Source organism: Conger conger, chromosome 6 (assembly GCF_963514075.1).
Source record: "Conger conger chromosome 6, fConCon1.1, whole genome shotgun sequence".
Taxonomy (NCBI): Eukaryota; Metazoa; Chordata; class Actinopteri; order Anguilliformes; family Congridae; genus Conger; species Conger conger.
The window spans coordinates 3,509,517-3,527,554 of record NC_083765.1 but is presented as its reverse complement, the minus strand read 5'-3'; the positions used below and the strand labels follow the sequence as shown (position 1 = coordinate 3,527,554).

Sequence of the window (18,038 nt, the reverse complement as noted above, 5' to 3'; positions counted from 1 at the left end):
CTGTATGCCATATATTTTGTCTTATTTTCATATGGAAGATTAAAATGTAGTTGAAAAGTTCTTCATTGTATTGTCATTTGTGACACAGAAGCAGCTGGGGGTGACACGGAGTAAGTTCCAGCAAATAATCCAGGAGAGAGAGAAGGAGCTGCAGGATCTGAGACAGGCTGTGCAGTCACTCAAGGTGAGTACTGACCAGTGCAGCTGGTCAATAGGAGCACAGAGGGTGCCGCCCCACCCCAATCTGTCAGGGCAGACAAAAATATATATATACAGTGGTGTGAAAAAGTGTTTGACCCCTTTCTGATTTCTTATTTTTTTGCATGTTTGTCACACGTAAATGTTTCAGATCATCAAACAAATTTAAATATTAGTCAAAGACAACACAAGTAAACACAAAATGCAGTTTTTAAATGAAGGTTTTTATTATTAAGGGAGAAAAAAAATCCAAAACTACATGGCCCTGTGTGCAAAAGTGATTGCCCCCTAAACCTAATAACTGGTTGGGCCACCCTTAGCAGCAACAACTACAATCAAGCGTTTGCGATAACTTGTAATGAGTCTCTTACAGCGCTGTGGAGGAATTTTGGCCCACTCATCTTTGCAGAATTGTCGTAATTCAGCCACATTGGAGGGTTTTTGAGTATGAACCGCCTTTTTAAGGTCATGCCACAGCATCTCAATAGGATTCAGGTCAGGACTTTGACTAGGCCACTCCAAAGTCTTCATTTTGTTTTTCTTCAGCCATTCAGAGGTGGACTTGCTGGTGTGTTTTGGATCATTGTCCTGCTGCAGAACCCAAGTTCGTTTCAGCTTGAGGTCACAAACAGATGGCCGGACATTCTCCTTCAGGATTTTTTGGTAGACAGCAGAATTCATGGTTCCATTTATCACAGCAAGTCTTCCAGGTCCTGAAGCAGCAAAACAGCCCCAGACCATCACACTACCACCACCATATTTTACTGTTGGTATGATGTTCTTTTTCTGAAATGCGGTGTTACTTTTACGCCAGATGTAATGGGACACACACCTTCCAAAAAGTTCAACTTTTGTCTCGTCAGACCACAGAATATTTTCCCAAAAGTCTTGGGGAACATCAAGATGTTTTCTGGCAAAATTGAGACGAGCCTTAATGTTCTTTTTGCTCAGCAGTGGTTTTCGTCTTGGAACTCTGCCATGCAGGTCATTTTTGCCCAGTCTCTTTCTTATGGTGGAGTGAACACTGACCTTAACTGAGGCAAGTGAGGCCTGCAGTTCTTTGGATGTTGTTGTGGGGTCATTTGTGACCTCTTGGATGAGTCATCGCTGCACTCTTGGGGAAATTTTGGTCAGCCGACCACTCCTGGGAAGGTTCACCACTGTTCCATGTTTTCGCCATTTGTGGATAATGGCTCTCACTGCGGTTCGCTGGAGTCCCAAAGCTTTAGAAATGGCTTTATAACTTTTTCCAGACTGATAGATCTCAATTACTTTCTTTCTCATTTGTTCATGAATTTCTTTAGATCTCGGCATGATGTCTAGCTTTTGAGGATCATTTGGTCTACTTCACTTTGTCAGGCAGGTCCTATTTAAGTGATTTCTTGATTGAGAACAGGTGTGGCAGTAATCAGGCCTGGGTGTGGCTAGAGAAATTGAACTCAGGTTTGATAAACCACAGTTAAGTTATGTTTTAACAGGGGGGGCAATCACTTTTTCACACAGGGCCATGTAGGGTTGGATTTCTTTTCTCCCTTAATAATAAAAACCTTCATTTAAAAACTGCATTTTGTGTTTACTTGTGTTGTCTTTGACTAATATTGAAATTTGTTTGATGATCTGAAACATTTAAGTGTGACAAACAGGCAAAAAAATAAGAAATCAGGAAGGGGGCAAACACTTTTTCAGACCACTGTATGTGAATATATATACATATACACTCACTGAGCACTTTATTAGGTATTTATAAGACATATTTTATAGACTTCTACTGCTGTAGCCTATCCACTGAAAGTTATGATGCTCTTCTACATACCACTGTTGTAATGTGTGGTTATTTGCATTACTGTCACCTTCCTGTCAGCTTTGACCAGTCTGGCCATTCTCCTCTGACGTCTCTCATTAACGCGGCGTTTCTGACTGCAGAACTGCTGCTCACTGGATTTTTCATTCTTTTTTGCACCATTCTTTGCAAACTCTAGAGAATAGTGCGCGTGAAAATCCCAAGATATCAGCAGTTTCTAAGATACTCAAACCACCCTGTCTCCCAACAACAATCATTCCACGGTCAAAGTCACTCAGATAAAAATGTTTCTCCATTCTGATGGTTGATGTGACTGAAGCTCCAGACCATATCTACATGATTGTCTGCATTGCCACACTATATATATATATTATATTCTTTTTTTTTTTATGTATTTAGAATATTCGAAATATCTAACATTGGCTTTTCCGTCTGCTAAGTCACTGATTTACCAGACATAAACTTGTGTACATACATAAATACATAATATATAATGTCCGTTTTCTTCCTTTTTTCTGTCATTTGTGTCAGTCTTGGTTGGACACGCCTCGGCAGCTAGTTAGGATGGGCCCCTGTGAAAGATTTTTTATGGGCCCTTCCTCTGACAAAAACTGCCAACCACGACAAACGCACACACACACGTACACACAGCACCATTAGACAGATATTTTACAGCCTATAGTTTAGATTTTATTTGGCTCATGAGTTGGTTATTGGAGCAAAGGCCACATTGTTTGCGATACTTTAGAACATTTGTATTAATCAAGTCAGAAACATGGACCAACGTGGATGGTCATAGAATCAAATCAACAAGTCAATAAATCAGCTATCGATAGTTGGGATGTTTACAAAACTGAATCTTAGGCCTGTGCTACTCCTGAATTAATGTATAAAAATCAGTATTGCAGGTACTTATTCTTATTATGGACGTAACTCCTCCTCCAGCTGATTAAACTAAACGGGCCTAGCTGTGTGAGTTTTATGTATTGTGTTACTGAGGGATTTGTGAGGGAAATGCGACATTGGATCAGGCGGTAAGAGCAGTCGGCTGGCAGTCAATCGTTTGCCAGTTCAATCCCGCCCTAGGTGTGTTGAGGTGCCCCTGCCCAGCCAATCGCTGTTGGTGTGTGAGTGTGTGTATTAATGGGTGAATGAGAAGCATCATTTGTACAGCACTTTTGATAAAGCTGCTATATAAATGCAAACCATTTACCATTTACCAGATGCTGCTGCAGGGGGGCTGTTATGTGGGTAGGTAATTTTGTGTCTGGAGAGGTTGCAGGGGGGAAGTTTTAGGTAACGGGCTACTTCAGGGGCCGGGTTGTAAACAGAAGCTTGTGGGTTAAGAGCGAACGTTTTGTTTTCAGTTCTCTATATATATTACCTGCTGCTGCTTGCCACAATGTCTTGTCTTGATAACTACTGCTATTTTGTTAATAAAACATATTTTTAGAAAGAAAACAGTCGTTGGGAAAGTTAGGCTGTAAACCAAGAAGCCTTATCATCGCGGTGTAAGAATTTATCGTGGCGATTAAGGCTCAGCTACACACCTCACGGACACACATCGTTTTATATAGGTTTTAAATCATGTTAAGATCCACCAAAAAGATTTCATATAGATTTGCCTGCATAACGGAGTGCAAAACTGTGCTCCAGGTGCTGTTCAGGTGCATCGCCTTCCGATCACAAGGAAGTTATATGTCGTAGTTATATATCGTCTTCTCTGAAAATATTGCTCCACTTCATGTGAAGTGTTTTAGGTCCCCAGTATGCAACCATGATCATAAACAACATTCCTCAGGAGAAAAACTACCATTGCACGAATATTTATGGTCCCCCGTGTTCCCATAACCATAAGCCACCATTGGTACTGAGCAGAGGAGAAGACAACAGCTGGCTGATGGAAGAGCCATTTCAGGGCTCAGTCAGGGCTCTCCTCCAGTCAGCCAGCGAGGAGCCCAGTGTTGGGCCACTTTCCAGCCCTGTGGGGCTCCATCCCACTGAGCCACACTGTGGGGAACAGGCTGTCTGGGGTCCCAGTAAGAGCTGAGTGAAAGGCCTAGTTAAAATGTACAACCCTCCTCCTTCTGTTTCTCCTAACAGCGCTCTGCACAGACAGCAGTGGAGGACAGTGAGAGGATCTTTACTGAGCTGATCCGCTCCATTGAGAGAAGGCGCTCTGAGGTGAAAGAGCTGATCAGAGATCAGGAGAAGGCTGAAGTGAGTCGGGCTGAAGGACTCCTGGAGCGACTGGAGCAGGAGATTGCTGAGCTGAGGAGGAGAGACGCTGAGCTGGAGCAGCTTTCACACACAGAGGATCACATCCATTTCCTCCAGGTAACATCACTGGCTCTCTGACAGTCTGCACTGTGTACACTGTACATACATGGTGAGGTGTGTTCCTCTTTTACAAAGATCTGCTCCTGGTGTCTGCACAGGAATCTGTGTTCACTGTCTGTCTCTTTCTGTCTGTCTGTCTGCAGAGCTGTCAGTCCCTCTGTGCCCCTCCTGGACCTGGAGACTTACCCAGCATCACTGTCAGTCCAAACGTCTCTTTTGAGGCTGTGAGGAAATCTGTCTCTGAACTGAAAGAGCGACTGGAGGATGTTTTCAAGGCGGAGTTCAAAGTTTCTGGAAGAGGTTGGTGGACCCTACTGCAGAAAGTGTGTTTAGTCACTGCTCACAACACACTGATGAGGTGATCTGCCTAAGATTCACTCTTACAACATGAAAGGAACTTACACACCTTATATATTATTAACCATTGTGCGGTGTTTGGGTCTGTGGGACCTGTTTTCAATGTTTATTAAAAGAAAAATGATACATTTAAATATATTTTTTAAACCTGAGACACATTGGCCTGGCCTCATTTAAAAGAACACAATTTAATTTAGTGCACACTGCACCCCCCTTCACATTTATATTACAGACACTCACTGATCACTTTATTGGGTAGGCCTGTACACCAGCTTGTTCATTCAAATATTTAATCAACCAATCATGTGGCAGCACCTAAATGCATGAATGCATGCAGACCTGGTCAAGAGCTTTAGTTGTTGTTCAGACCAAAATCAGAATGGGGAAGAAATGTGATCAAAGTGGCTTTGACCGTGGAATGATTGTTGATGCCAGACAGGGAGGTATCAGTATCTCAGAAAATGCTGTTCTCCTGGTATTTCAAGCAGAATCTAGAGTTTGCAGAGAATTGTGTGAAAAACAGAAAACATCCAGTGAGCAGCAGTTGTGCGGGCAGAAACACCATGTCAAAGCGGACAGGAAGGTCCCAGTGACACAAATAACCACACATTACAACAGTGGCTATAGAACGAGCCGCTTCTACTCAACTTTCTTCCTTCTTTTCTAACAACAACCTGCTAGACCCCCATCAGTCTGGCTTCAGATCGGGCCACTCGACAGAGACTGCGCTCCTCTCCGTCAGTGAGTCACTTCATGCCGCACGAGCAGCCTCCCTCTCCTCTGTCCTCATTCTTCTAGATCTCTCTGCTGCCTTCGACACTGTGGATCACTCCATCCTCCTGTCTGCCCTGTCAGCAACGGGCATCTGTGGCACAGCCCTGGACTGGATTGAGTCCTACCTCTCTGGTCGCTCCTTCCAGGTTGCCTGGGCTGGTTCGGTATCGACACCTCGGCCCCTCGCCACAGGAGTTCCCCAGGGCTCAGTCCTTGGCCCGCTTCTTTTTTCTCTCTACACTCGCTCCCTTGGCCCTGTGATCACTGCACATGGGCTATCCTACCACTGCTATGCGGACGATACCCAACTCTTCGTCTCGTTCCCGCCGTCTGATACGCAGGTTTCACCCCGTATCTCCGCTTGCCTGAGGGACATCCAGAGCTGGATGGACAACCACCATCTAAAGCTCAACCCAGATAAAACTGAAATGATATTCATCCCTGCTAATGCCTCTCCCCATCTGGATCTCTCCATTTCCCTCGGGGATACCACACTCACGCCGTCACCCAGTGCAAGGAACCTCGGCGTGGTGATGGACAGCAGACTGTCCCTTTCCGAGAACATTGCGGCGGTGACCCGGTCTTGCAGGTTCTTCCTATACAACATACGGAGAATCCGCCCCTTTCTCACCCCCTACTCGACCCAGCTCCTGGTCCAAGCGATGGTTCTGTCCCGCCTGGACTACTGCAATTCCCTCTTGGCTGGCCTCCCAGCGTCTGCCATCAGACCCCTCCAACTCATCCAGAATGCAGCAGCTCGTCTGGTCTTCAACCTTCCCAAATACTCACACGTCACCCCCCTGCTTACTTCCCTCCACTGGCTGCCTGTCATGGCTCGCATCAAATTCAAAACATTGGTGCTAGCCTTCCAAGCAGTTAAAGGGTCTTCCCCAGCTTATCTGCAAAAAATCATCAGACCCTACACCCCTGCCAGACCTCTTCGTTCAGCCTCCACAGGCCGCTTGGCACCTCCCCCTCTCAGAACCTCCACCTCACGCTCACGACTACTGTCTGTTCTGGCTCCACGGTGGTGGAACGAACTCCCCGTTGAGGTCAGAACTATAGAATCCCTCCCCACCTTCAAGCGCAAGCTGAAGACACACCTCTTCAAACAGCACCTCTCCCCATCCCTCCCTACCTCCCTGTGAACCTTAATTGTTGTCTCTGTGACTTGTGTATCAGTATTTTAGTTGGCTAGGTAAGCAGTGTTTGGATAGTTAACTTTGGTGACTTTTGCTCTGTTTGTTTGTTTGTTCAAAAAAAGTAAAAAAAAAAAAAATGGCCCTTGTCCTTATCTTTGTTGTACAGGTAGCAGTTGAAATTGTACTTACCTCTAGGGTCTTTCAGCGAACTTATCCCTGGTTATGGGTATGCACTTTGTTGTACGTCGCTCTGGATAAGAGCGTCTGCCAAATGCCAATAATGTAATGTAATGGTATGCAGAAGAGCTTCTCTGAGCTCACAGCACGTCAAACACGGATAGGCTACTGCAGCAGCAGCATATTGTTTAGAGCGACAGTGGCTCAGGAGATAAGAGGCACTGGCCACGGCGTGGAAGGCAGCGATACTCAGCACTGCACCAGCAACACTGCACGTCAGGATCATGTCTCTGGATTGAGAGTGTGACGGTGAGTTTGAAGAAGAGGATGAGACCGACCCTCAGCCAGCCCCAGGACCAGTGCATCTGCAGCCAGCACATCAGTCTCTCCGTGAATAAAACATCACATGCCAGAACTTTTTCACTTTGCACAAGCTGGGGCAGGAGCTCCCCAAGAGGAAGCCGATGATGGCAGGAACACCATGAAGAAACCAGCCAGAGCTCCCACCTCAACTGTTGACCACACTCAACATCTACGTTTGTGTTCATGGCCGACACGTCCCTGGTGTCCTCCCTGACAAAGAAAGGCCAAAAGGTGCTACTCAGGAGTATGCTGCATAGGGATGGAGGATCTGTGGCCGTCAGGGATAGTGAGTGAGACAGAGAGAGGTGTTAGTAAAACTGCTGAAGTGTTCCCTCATTTTAGTCTGCAGCCGGTAGCAAGAAGAAGTGCTGCAATGTCTGTGGACCCAAGAAAGGCAGAAGAACACCGTACACTTGTGTCAAGTGCAGGAAATACACGTGCAGCACTGAGTGAAACTCTGTCCCTCATGTGGTGTGTAGACCACTATGAATATGTGTTGGGGCTCCTTTATCATTTCCATAAAATACTGTGTAAAATTAGTTTTTCCAATTTGTTCAGTTCAAAGCAATAAACATCAATGGTGATGAAAACCTTATTTAATTTATATATGTACAAGATTCACATGATTTATTCCTCCCATGTCTTGATTATAATTGATTGATTTTCAAAGATCACATATCACAAAAATCAAAAAGCACTTATATTGATAAATATGGTCTGGCAGAGGTGAATGGTAATTATTACCCATATATGCTGTCTGTATTGCTTGTAATTGCGACATCTGCTGTATTTATTTCAGTCTTTCAGGTAGATTATTTCTCCGTTGAAACAATGCTTCTAGGCAATACATTTTATACCGTTGGAAAGCCTGTTTATTTACATTTTAAATTGTGCCCCATTTGTAAGGAACATGCATTTGTGGGATGAGCAGCACAGCTGAGTATGTGGGTAGCGCTCATGAAAAATGTGCCAAATCTTCTCTGCCAATGCCAAACAGCTTATTCTGCTGTTGCTATTGACTCTTGTTTGGTGTTGTTTGGTGGATTGGATGATTGAAGTCTGTCAGTAAAAAGGAAGAAACAAGACATATTGGCAATTTTACAATTTATTAATTTAACAAACAGACAGGAGCCTCAGTAGTGTGTGGAAGAACCATAGACAGCCACAACAGCCTGGCACCTCCTCATGCTGGTCACCAGCCTGGTCCCACACTGTTGTGGGATGGCATTCCACTCCTCAACCAGGATTTGTCACAAGTCAGCCAACGTGGTTGTGTTGGTCACTCTAGCACCAACAGCACGCCCCTGCTGATCCCACAAGTGTTCAGTTGGGTTGAGGTCAGGACTGTTGGCAGGCCATTCCATTCTCTCTACTCCCAAATTCTGGAGGTAGTCTCTGATAAACCCCCTGTTTATCAGAGTTCGGTCCCAGACTGTGGAGATACGGGATTGCCACTGGTTGCAGAATCTCATCTCGATATCTCTCTGCATTGAGATTGCCTCCAATGATGACAAGCCTGGTTTTTCCAGTGATGGAGTTGCCGCCCCACACCATCACACTGCCTCCACCAAAAGGTGTTACTCTATCGGTGCAGCAATCAGCATAGCCTTCTCCCCGTCTTCTCCACACTTTGACCCTACGATCCAACTTCCGTAGGCAGAATCTGGACTCATGGCTGAACGTAGCGTTCCTCCACATGTTCAGGTTCCAGTGCAGGTGTTGCCGGCACCAGTGCAAACGGGCCTGACAGTGAAGGGCAGTCATGGCAGGCCTCCTGGCAGCCCTATGAGCCGGAGATTGGCTGCGTACAGTCTGTTCAGGATTGTCTGGGCCGAAAGCCGTGTGCCATATGGTCCTGCAAACCTTGACTGCAAATCTGTAGAAGACGGCCTACGGTTCCTAAGTGCTGAAAGGGTGAGGAACCGGTCTTCTTGGGACGCCCACTTCACGGTCTGTCTCTGACATCGCCTGTTTCATAAGATTTGGCACATTTATCATGAGCGCAACCCACATACTCAGCTGTGCTGCTCATCCCACAAATGCATGTTCCTTACAAATGGGGCACCATTTAAAAGGGAAATGAACATGCTTTCCAACGGTATAAAATGTGTTGCCAAGAAGCATTATTACAACAGAGAAATAATCTACCATACACAAATTTCCAAACTTTTTGTTCAGTGTTTATTATTAATGAGAGGGGTGAGTGGCATTTCAGTCTGTCTCACAGGTTATATATTATTAATGAGAGGGGTGAGTGACATTTCAGTCTGTCTCACAGGTTATATATTATTAATGAGAGGGGTGAGTGACATTTCAGTCTGTCTCACAGGTTATATATTATTAATGAGAGGGGTGAGTGACATTTCAGTCTTTCTCACAGGTTATATATTATTAATGAGAGGGGTGAGTGACATTTCAGTCTGTCTCACAGGTTATATATTATTAATGAGAGGGGTGAGTGGCATTTCAGTCTGTCTCACAGGTTATATATTATTAATGAGAGGGGTGAGTGGCATTTCAGTCTGTCTCACAGGTTATATTTTCCTTGGTCCTGGAATGAGCTTCAGGCCAAGCTCAAACTTGATTCTCTTATTTCATTAAACGATCTTAATTTGAGAGTAATGCATGTTCCCATGTTAAGCTGCTACTGCTTTAAGTTGCATGGATATGTTTAATTCACTGTTTCCCTGTGTTATGTTCTGTCATATTGTATGTATTGTAATGCACTTTGTTCTGTATATACCTACATAATTATGTATATTATTGTAATGGATCCGTGATTGTGATTCTGTGATCTTATGCTGCTGTTTGACCCTGTCTTGGCTCGGTCTCATTTGTAAAAGAGGTTTTAATCTCAATGTGACTTCCTAGTCACATAAAGGTTTATATATTACAGTGTAGAGGGACATTTCAAGTGCTCACAAGCTCCAGATGATCCAGAATATCACAGAGGTGTTCAGTGTGAATAGGGATGAAATCTATAAGCGTACCCAGTATGTAAGGGGCAGTTCTTCTGGCTAGAGCATGAACCTAAATGTGTTCAATGAGAGCTTTGTTTAATCTTGAGAGAATAAAATACAGTATGACCAGTATGTCTTTGTTTACTAGGATGCAAGACACTGCATAGAGATGAGAGGAGAGAACACAAGTCAAATTCCTCAGTAGTTTTATGATGAAACCATCCTGTCTCCTCTCTCTGCTCTGTTTTACTGTAACATTTGAGAGCCATTCTGATACTGTATTCTGGGTGACATCAGTTGTCATTTACTTGCAGATTGAAACAAGCATTCAATTTCTCCAGGATCTTAGAAAAAGGTTGATCTTTTTCTCTTGTGATCTCTCTCTCCACAGTGGAAGAAGTCTCTGTTCTAGAGCCCCAGACCAGACAGGACTTCTTACAATGTGAGTCTGTAATTAAGCCTTAAATGAATGAATGAAGCAACCAGAGATTCTGAGGGAATATGAAGGGAGGGAGGGGAGGGAGGGGAGGGAGGGAGGGGAGGGAGGGAGGAAGGGAGGGAGGGAGGGGAGGGAGGGGGGGAGGGGGGAGGGAGAGGGGGAGGGAGGGAGGGAGAGGGGGAGGGGAGAGGGGGAGGGGGAGAGGGGGAGGGAGGGAGGGAGGGAGAGGGGGAGGGAGCGAGGGGGAGAGGGGGAGGGAGGGAGGGGAGAGGGGGGGAAGAGAGGGAGGGGAGAGGGGGGGAGAGAGAGAGGGGGAGGGAGGGGAGAGAGAGAGGGAGGGGAGAGGGGGGGGAAGAGAGGGGAGGGGGGGAGAGAGAGGGGGAGGGGGGGAGAGAGAGAGAGAGAGAGGGGGGGGAGGGAGAGAGAGAGAGAGGGGGGGAGGGAGAGAGAGAGAGAGAGAGGGGAGAGAGAGAGAGAGAGAGAGAACGGAGAGAGAGAGAGGGGAGAGAGAGGGAGGGGAGGGGAGGGGAGGGGGAGAGGGAGAGGGAGAGGGAGGGGGCGGAGAGGGGGAGGAGAGAGGGGAGGGGAGAGGGAGGGGGAGGGGAGAGGGAGGGGAGAGGGGAGAGGGGAGGGGAGAGGGGAGGGGAGGGGAGAGGGGAGGGGAGAGGTTGAAAATTCAATACAAGGGTAAAAATAAGTGAAAAGTAACTTTCAGAAGACACAAGTGAGTTTGACAAGCTTTAAACATCTTAAAAATGAGAACAATAAAGAAAATATGAGATTTAAATACATAAAATATGAAAGATGTATAAAATATGTATGATGTGTAAATATGTGAGTGGAGCTCTCCTCTCTTCTCCTCCATCAGATGGCTGTCAGCTCACACTGGACCCCAACACAGCGCACAGATACCTCCGTCTGTCTGAGGGGAACAGAGAGGTGACCCGTGTGGGAGAGATCCAGTCATATCCTGATCATCCAGAGAGATTTGAGCGTTACACCCAAGTGTTGTGCAGAGAGGGTGTGTCTGGACGCTGTTACTGGGAGGCTGAGAGGAGTGGGGGTGTGGTTGATATAGCAGTGTCATATAAAGAGATCAGGAGGAAAGGGCGGGGTATTGACTGTGGAATGGGATGTAATGACAAGTCCTGGGCTTTGCGCTGCTCTCCCTCCAGTTACTATTTCAGGCACAATCATAAGGACACTGAAATCCCTGTTCCCTCCTCCTCCAGAATAGGAGTGTACCTGGATCACAGGACAGGAACTCTGTCCTTCTACAGCGTCTCTGACACAATGACCCTCCTGCACAGAGTCCAGACCACATTCACTCAGCCCCTCTATCCTGGGTTTTGGGTTGTTTGGTCTGGATCCTCTGTAAAACTGTGTGATCTGGGATGAGGCAGAGAGTGAAGGGAAGATCAGCTGTAATGAGAGAGAGAGAGAGAGAGAGAGAGAGAGAGAGAGAGAGAGGTGAACAAAAAATGATATATATATTTTTTATAAGTGGCTTCAGGGCACATCTCAATAGTCCAGAACAAAAAATGATTCCTTTTTCAAAAAGAGGAAAAAAATTAAGTGGCCAAAAAAATAGGAACACTGGAAAGAAAGAAAAAGAACAAAAAAGTGGAATTCACGTGACCGCGTTCGTCCGTGGTTATCAGTGGCAGGCCGTCCAATCCGCTCCTTTCCCTGGGAAGTCCCCCTTCTCCGCCTTGTGGCCCGTCTCTCGTTAGGGATCCTCACACGCACTGGCTCCGGGTCTCTCCTCCTCTGTCATGAGCCCCGCTCTGTTCTCCAGCGCGGCTTTTTGTGGGGCGTCTCTCTCTTTCTCCAACTCGGCCCAGCCGCGCCTGTCCAATCAGAAATGATGAGGAGTGAGTGTTGGCGTTCCCCACGCGCCTCTCCCCGGTGGTGCTGACTCTCCCCCCGGCTCTCTCCAAGGTGCCACTCTGTTAAATACCATATTGGGAAATATACGTTGTTCATTACTTTCCCAGCTCTTGGCGCTGGCGCACGGGTCGTTCCGCTCCAGCGATCCCCGATCGGGCCACACCATGGTAACCAGGTCTGATGGGTTCTTTGTTCTGTAAATCGTGTGGAAAAGGTTTGGCTGATGCCAATAAAGCCATTTGAATTTGAGAGAGGGAGAGGGAGAGAGACAGAGAGGGAGAGATGGGGAGAGAGAGAGAAGGAGATAGAGAGAGAAAGAGAGGCAGGGGGATAGAGAGGAGAAAGAGAAAGATATATACATACACATGGTCTGATGGGTTCTTTGTACATTGGCTTCCTGTCCGTTACAGAATAAATTAAAACATTTTATTATTTGTTTTTAAGGCAATGAATGGTCTAGCACCTACGTACTTGTCTGAACTGCTCAATATGTATACCCCAGCTAGATCACTTAGATCATGCAATCAGCAACTTTTGGATGTCCCTATGTCGAGGAGAGCTAGGAGGGGTGACCGGGCCTTTGAGGTAGCTGGCCCCAAGTTGTGGAACAGCCACATATTAAATCTGCCCAAAACATAATGTTTTTAAATCCTTGTTAAAAACCCACCTTTTTAGTGAGGCCTTTATGTCAGACATAAATGGGAAATCCAGATAATGTACATGTATTTCATTTTATTTCTTTTTATTTCATTTTATTTCTTTTTATCTCATTTTATTTCATTTTATCTTTCATTTTATTGCCTGGTTTTGTACAGCACTTTGGTCAACCATGGTTGTTTTAAATGTGCTTTTTAAATAAAGTTTATTATTATTATTATTATTTGTTCTATAAATCATGTGGAAAAGGTTTGGCTGATGCCAATAAAGCAATATGAATTTGAGAGAGGGAGGGAGAGGGAGAGAGACAGAGAGCGAGGGATGGGGAGAGAGAGAGAAGGAGATAGAGAGAGAAAGAGAGGCAGGGGGATAGAGAGGAAAAAGAGAAAGATATATACATACATATATGGGGAAAGGTTGTTGTTTACTATGTGTGTTTGGCTGGGGGGGTTGTTGTTTACTATGTGTGTTTGGGGGTGGTTGTTTACTATGTGTGTTTGGCTGGGGGGGGTTGTTGTTTACTATGTGTGTTTGGCTGGGGGGGTTGTTGAGGGAGGGGAGGGGGAGAGAGGGAGAGAGGGAGGGAGAGAGAGGGGGAGGGGAGAGAGGGAGAGAGGGAGGGAGGAGAGGGGGAGAGAGAGGGGGGGAGGGGAGAGAGGGAGGGAGGAGAGGGGGGGAGAGAGAGAGGGGGAGGGGAGAGAGAGACAGAGAGGGAGAGATGGGGAGAGAGAGAGAGAAGGAGATAGAGAGAGAATGAGAGGCAGGGGGATAGAGAGGAGAAAGAGAAAGAAATATACATACATATATGGGGAAAGGTTGTTGTTGTTTACTATGTGTGTTTGGCTGGGGGGGTTGTTGTTTACTATGTGTTTGGCTGGGGGGTTGTTCTTTACTATGTGTGTTTGGCTGAGGGGTTGTTGTTGTTTACTATGTGTTTGGGGGGGTTGTTGTTGTTTACTATGTGTGTGTTTGGCTGGGGGGTTGTTGTTTTGACTGTAATGTTGTTATTGTCAATGCTTTAATACACAATTCACTTGTCAGGCAAATAAAGCACATCGGAATCTTGAGAAAGAGGGAGGGGAGGGGAAATTTATTAAAATAAAATAAAAACTTTTAAACAATTAATAACTACATACTGAATATTTATTAAAATTCTGAGAGAGAGAGACAGAGACAGTGGGAGGGAAAGAGGGAGAGAGGGGGAGGGAGGAGGGAGGGGAGGGAGAGGGAGGGGAGGGAGAGAAGGAGGGGAGAGACAGTGGGAGAGAGAGGGGGGAAGAGGGGTAGGGAAAGAGGGAGGGGGGGGAGGGGAGAGAGGGAGGGGAGGAGAGAAGGGGAGGGAGAGGAGGGGAGAGAGACAGTGGGAGAGAGAGAGGGGGGAAGAGGGGTAGGGAAAGAGGGAGAGGGGAAAGAGGGAGAGAGAGGGAGAAGGGGCAGTTAAAAGAAAAAAGAGGGCAGTAAAGCCAGTAAAAAGGCAACTGCTATATCTGGCTCAGAATAGATTCTATTTTACAATCTAAACCAGTCTTCCTCTGTGCTTTATAAATACCACCAAGAGATCCACCCCATTACAAAGAGGACTGTTTCTCTGATTTACAGAGAGAAACTGTTCATTTTCACTCACTGGGATATGTGCTGATATGTGGACATTTAAATGCCAGAACAGGAAAGGAGGTTGATTTTATTAACTCCAATGGAAACACACACATATTTAGTTACACTCCTCTTAACCCGTCACCAAATACAACGGCCAGACAAAACAATGACAGTGTGGTCAACAAGAGTGGGAAACAGGTTCTGCAGCTCTGTAAAAGTCCAGGTCTGTTCATAGTGAATGGCCGGACCAGGGGAGACTCCCTGGGAAGGTTTACATATTGTTCACATTTAGGACAAAGTGTGGTGGATTATGTCATCACTGACCTAGACCCCAGCTTCATCAGGGCATTCCTGGTTAAACCACAGCTCCCTATATCTGATCATTGTCAGACTGTACTGTACCTGGACAGCACAGAGAAGCTGCTGAGCAGTTCACCTGCAGAGAAGATCTGTCCCCTAAAGCCCCCATAGAAATGGAGTGAAGCCAATATTCACACATTAAAACTAAATTGAGAAAACCCAAAAATCAAAACATTACTTAACTTACACATCTACCTTTGAAGATGTGAACCTGGCTAGCAGAGATTTTAATGAGATTCTCAATACTTTGGCCTCGTTGGCAGATATTCCTCCTGTAAACATGAGAATGAATCTAAAGAACACAAAGGCAGGTGTGGTTTGATCAGGAATGCAGAGCATCAAGAAATTGTTTGTGTACTCTTTCAAACAAAAAACACAGATCCATGCTACCAAGAGCTTTGCACTAATTATTAAAATGCTCTGAAAGTATATAAACAGCTCTTGCATCATAAAAAAGGAAAACATATTGAAGCCAAAATAAGTCAAATTGAAGACACTCTTGATACACATTTTGGGATCTACACAAAAAGTTTGATGATCATAAGCCAGGACCAGCTATTCAAAATGGCACAATTTGGAAAAATGACTTTGAAAATCTCTATAAGGAAGTCAAAATGGCAGACCTGACTCCACCAGATCAGGACCAAATGAAAATGACATGATTTGGAAAAAACAATAAAATCTAATCAAAATCATCTGTATTAACAGAACTGAAATAGAGGCATCGGAGGAAAAACATATGATCCGGTAAAATCAATATATTTCAACAATAAATCAGCAGTTAAGATAAACAACAAAAGAACAAATGACTTTCACCAGGGGAGAGGGGTCCTCCAGGGCTGCAGTCTCAGTCCTGCGCTGTTCTACATCTACATTAATGAGCTAGCCACCATGATTCAGCAGTCTTCAGCCCCAGCCTCACCCTTTTAGATACAGAGGTTAAGTGTTTACTTTGCGCTGATGACTTGGTCATAATGTCATCAGCAGCTCAAGAACTGCAGCAAAGCATTGACATTGTTCAACAATATTGTGAAAGATGGGCCCGAAAAGTTAACTTGGTAAAAATCTTCCAAAAGAAAGCCAGACAGCAGGGGAACCAATACAAGTTCACCTACGAGGGTGAAGTGTTGAAACAGTACCAGTCACAATTACCTGGGCTTGGAGATCAGGTCCTCAGGTAGCTTTAACCTGCCGACAGAAACACTCCACAGAAGAGCATTTCACTCAATCAAATCTAAATTTGGCAAAACATATATCCCAATTAAAATTTGTCTTAAAATGCACCACTCCATATTAACTCCAATAGTATTATATGGAAGTGAGGTGTGGGGACCCATATTAGATCCCAGCTTTAAAAAGTCGGACAAAGGACCAATTTAAACATTCCAGCTGGAATTTGCCAAACAAATACTAGATGTCTCCAGGAACACTTCCAACTATGCTTGTAGAGCAGAACTTGGTCTCTACCCACTGCATATTCAGATGCAGAAAAGAGCTTTCCAGTGGACTGACGAAGCACAAGCAAGTTTCGAAAAAGTAAAGAAAATGCTGATAAATAGCCCTGCCCTTGCCTTGTTTGACCCTACATTGCACACTGTTATTTCTACTGATGCTTCTGACTATGGGTTGGGTGCCATTATGTCACAACAGGGTCCAGATAACGTAGAAAGAACTGTTGCATTTGCGTCTCGAACTCTTACTGCTGCTGAACGCACGTACGCTGTCGTAGAAAAAGAAGCTCTTGCCTGTGTGTGGGCTGTAGAGCGCTGGCGTACATACCTTTGGGGTCGTCGTTTTACACTGAGAACGGACCACCAAGCACTCACGGCGCTACTGACTACAAAAGGCGTCGGACACGCTGGTCTTCGTGTTGTGAGATGGCCCGCCCGCCTCATGGCGTTCAACTACGACGTAATCTACCGTCCCCGGTTGCGAGAATGCTCCGGCTGACTGCATGTCTCGGTTGCCGCTTCCTTCTACCTTCTCCGATGACGTTCCTGCTGCTGCTCTGGCCGACGTTGACGCCGAGTATGTGGCCCTACTCACCACTGCTTCTGCGTCTCTATCTGCTGCTGAACTCCACTCTGCCTGTGCCACATGTCCCGAGCTCACAAAGCTCCCAGCCGTCATTCTATCTGCTGCTGAACTCCACTCTGCCTGTGCCACATGTCCCGAGCTCACAAAGCTCCCAGCCGTCATTCTATCTGCTGCTGAACTCCACTCTGCCTGTGCCACATGTCCCGAGCTCACAAAGCTCCCAGCCGTCATTCTATCTGCTGCTGAACTCCACTCTGCCTGTGCCACATGTCCCGAGCTCACAAAGCTCCCAGCCGTCATTCTATCTGCTGCTGAACTCCACTCTGCCTGTGCCACATGTCCCGAGCTCACAAAGCTCCCAGCCGTCATTCTATCTGCTGCTGAACTCCACTCTGCCTGTGCCACATGTCCCGAGCTCACAAAGCTCCCAGCCGTCATTCTATCTGCTGCTGAACTCCACTCTGCCTGTGCCACATGTCCCGAGCTCACAAAGCTCCCAGCCGTCATTCTATCTGCTGCTGAACTCCACTCTGCCTGTGCCACATGTCCCGAGCTCACAAAGCTCCCAGCCGTCATTCTATCTGCTGCTGAACTCCACTCTGCCTGTGCCACATGTCCCGAGCTCACAAAGCTCCCAGCCGTCATTGCGAGTGGCTGGCCTCCTTCCGCCAAAGGTCTCGATCCAGTACTGCTGCTATACTACCCCGTACGTTTCCAGCCGTCTGCCAAGGACAACTACGTGTTCCGTGGTTTCAGGTTAGTCGTTCCTGCCGCTGTACGTTCTACACTCATTCCCATCGCGCCTGAGTCTCACCAGGGAGTGGTGCGGACGAAACGGCGCCTCCGGGAACTGTACTGGTGGCCTAAAATGGATGGTGACGTGCTCACTGCAATCTATTCCTGCTACTTGTGTCAGTCCAATGACAAAACTGCAAAACTGCATCCGG

General features: G+C 46.1%; 1 protein-coding gene across 4 annotated transcripts in view; it reads left to right on the top strand.

The window, feature by feature from the left end:
- LOC133130146 (tripartite motif-containing protein 16-like) overlaps positions 1 to 13,318 on the top strand; it is a 75,143-nt gene extending 61,825 nt beyond the window's left edge. The window contains exons 2-6 of one of the 4 annotated variants that reach the window (XM_061244451.1): positions 89 to 184; positions 4,103 to 4,336; positions 4,483 to 4,639; positions 10,504 to 10,554; positions 11,420 to 13,318. In XM_061244451.1, coding sequence (XP_061100435.1) covers positions 89 to 184; positions 4,103 to 4,336; positions 4,483 to 4,639; positions 10,504 to 10,554; positions 11,420 to 11,949 — 1,068 coding nt within the window. In that variant the 3' untranslated portion in view covers positions 11,950 to 13,318. Of the gene's footprint in view, positions 1 to 88; positions 185 to 4,102; positions 4,337 to 4,482; positions 4,698 to 10,503; positions 10,605 to 11,419 lie in introns of those variants that run through there. The other 3 variants (XM_061244455.1, XM_061244456.1, XM_061244452.1) reach the window with 3 other exon arrangements.
- The last annotated feature ends 4,720 nt before the right edge of the window (positions 13,319 to 18,038 follow it).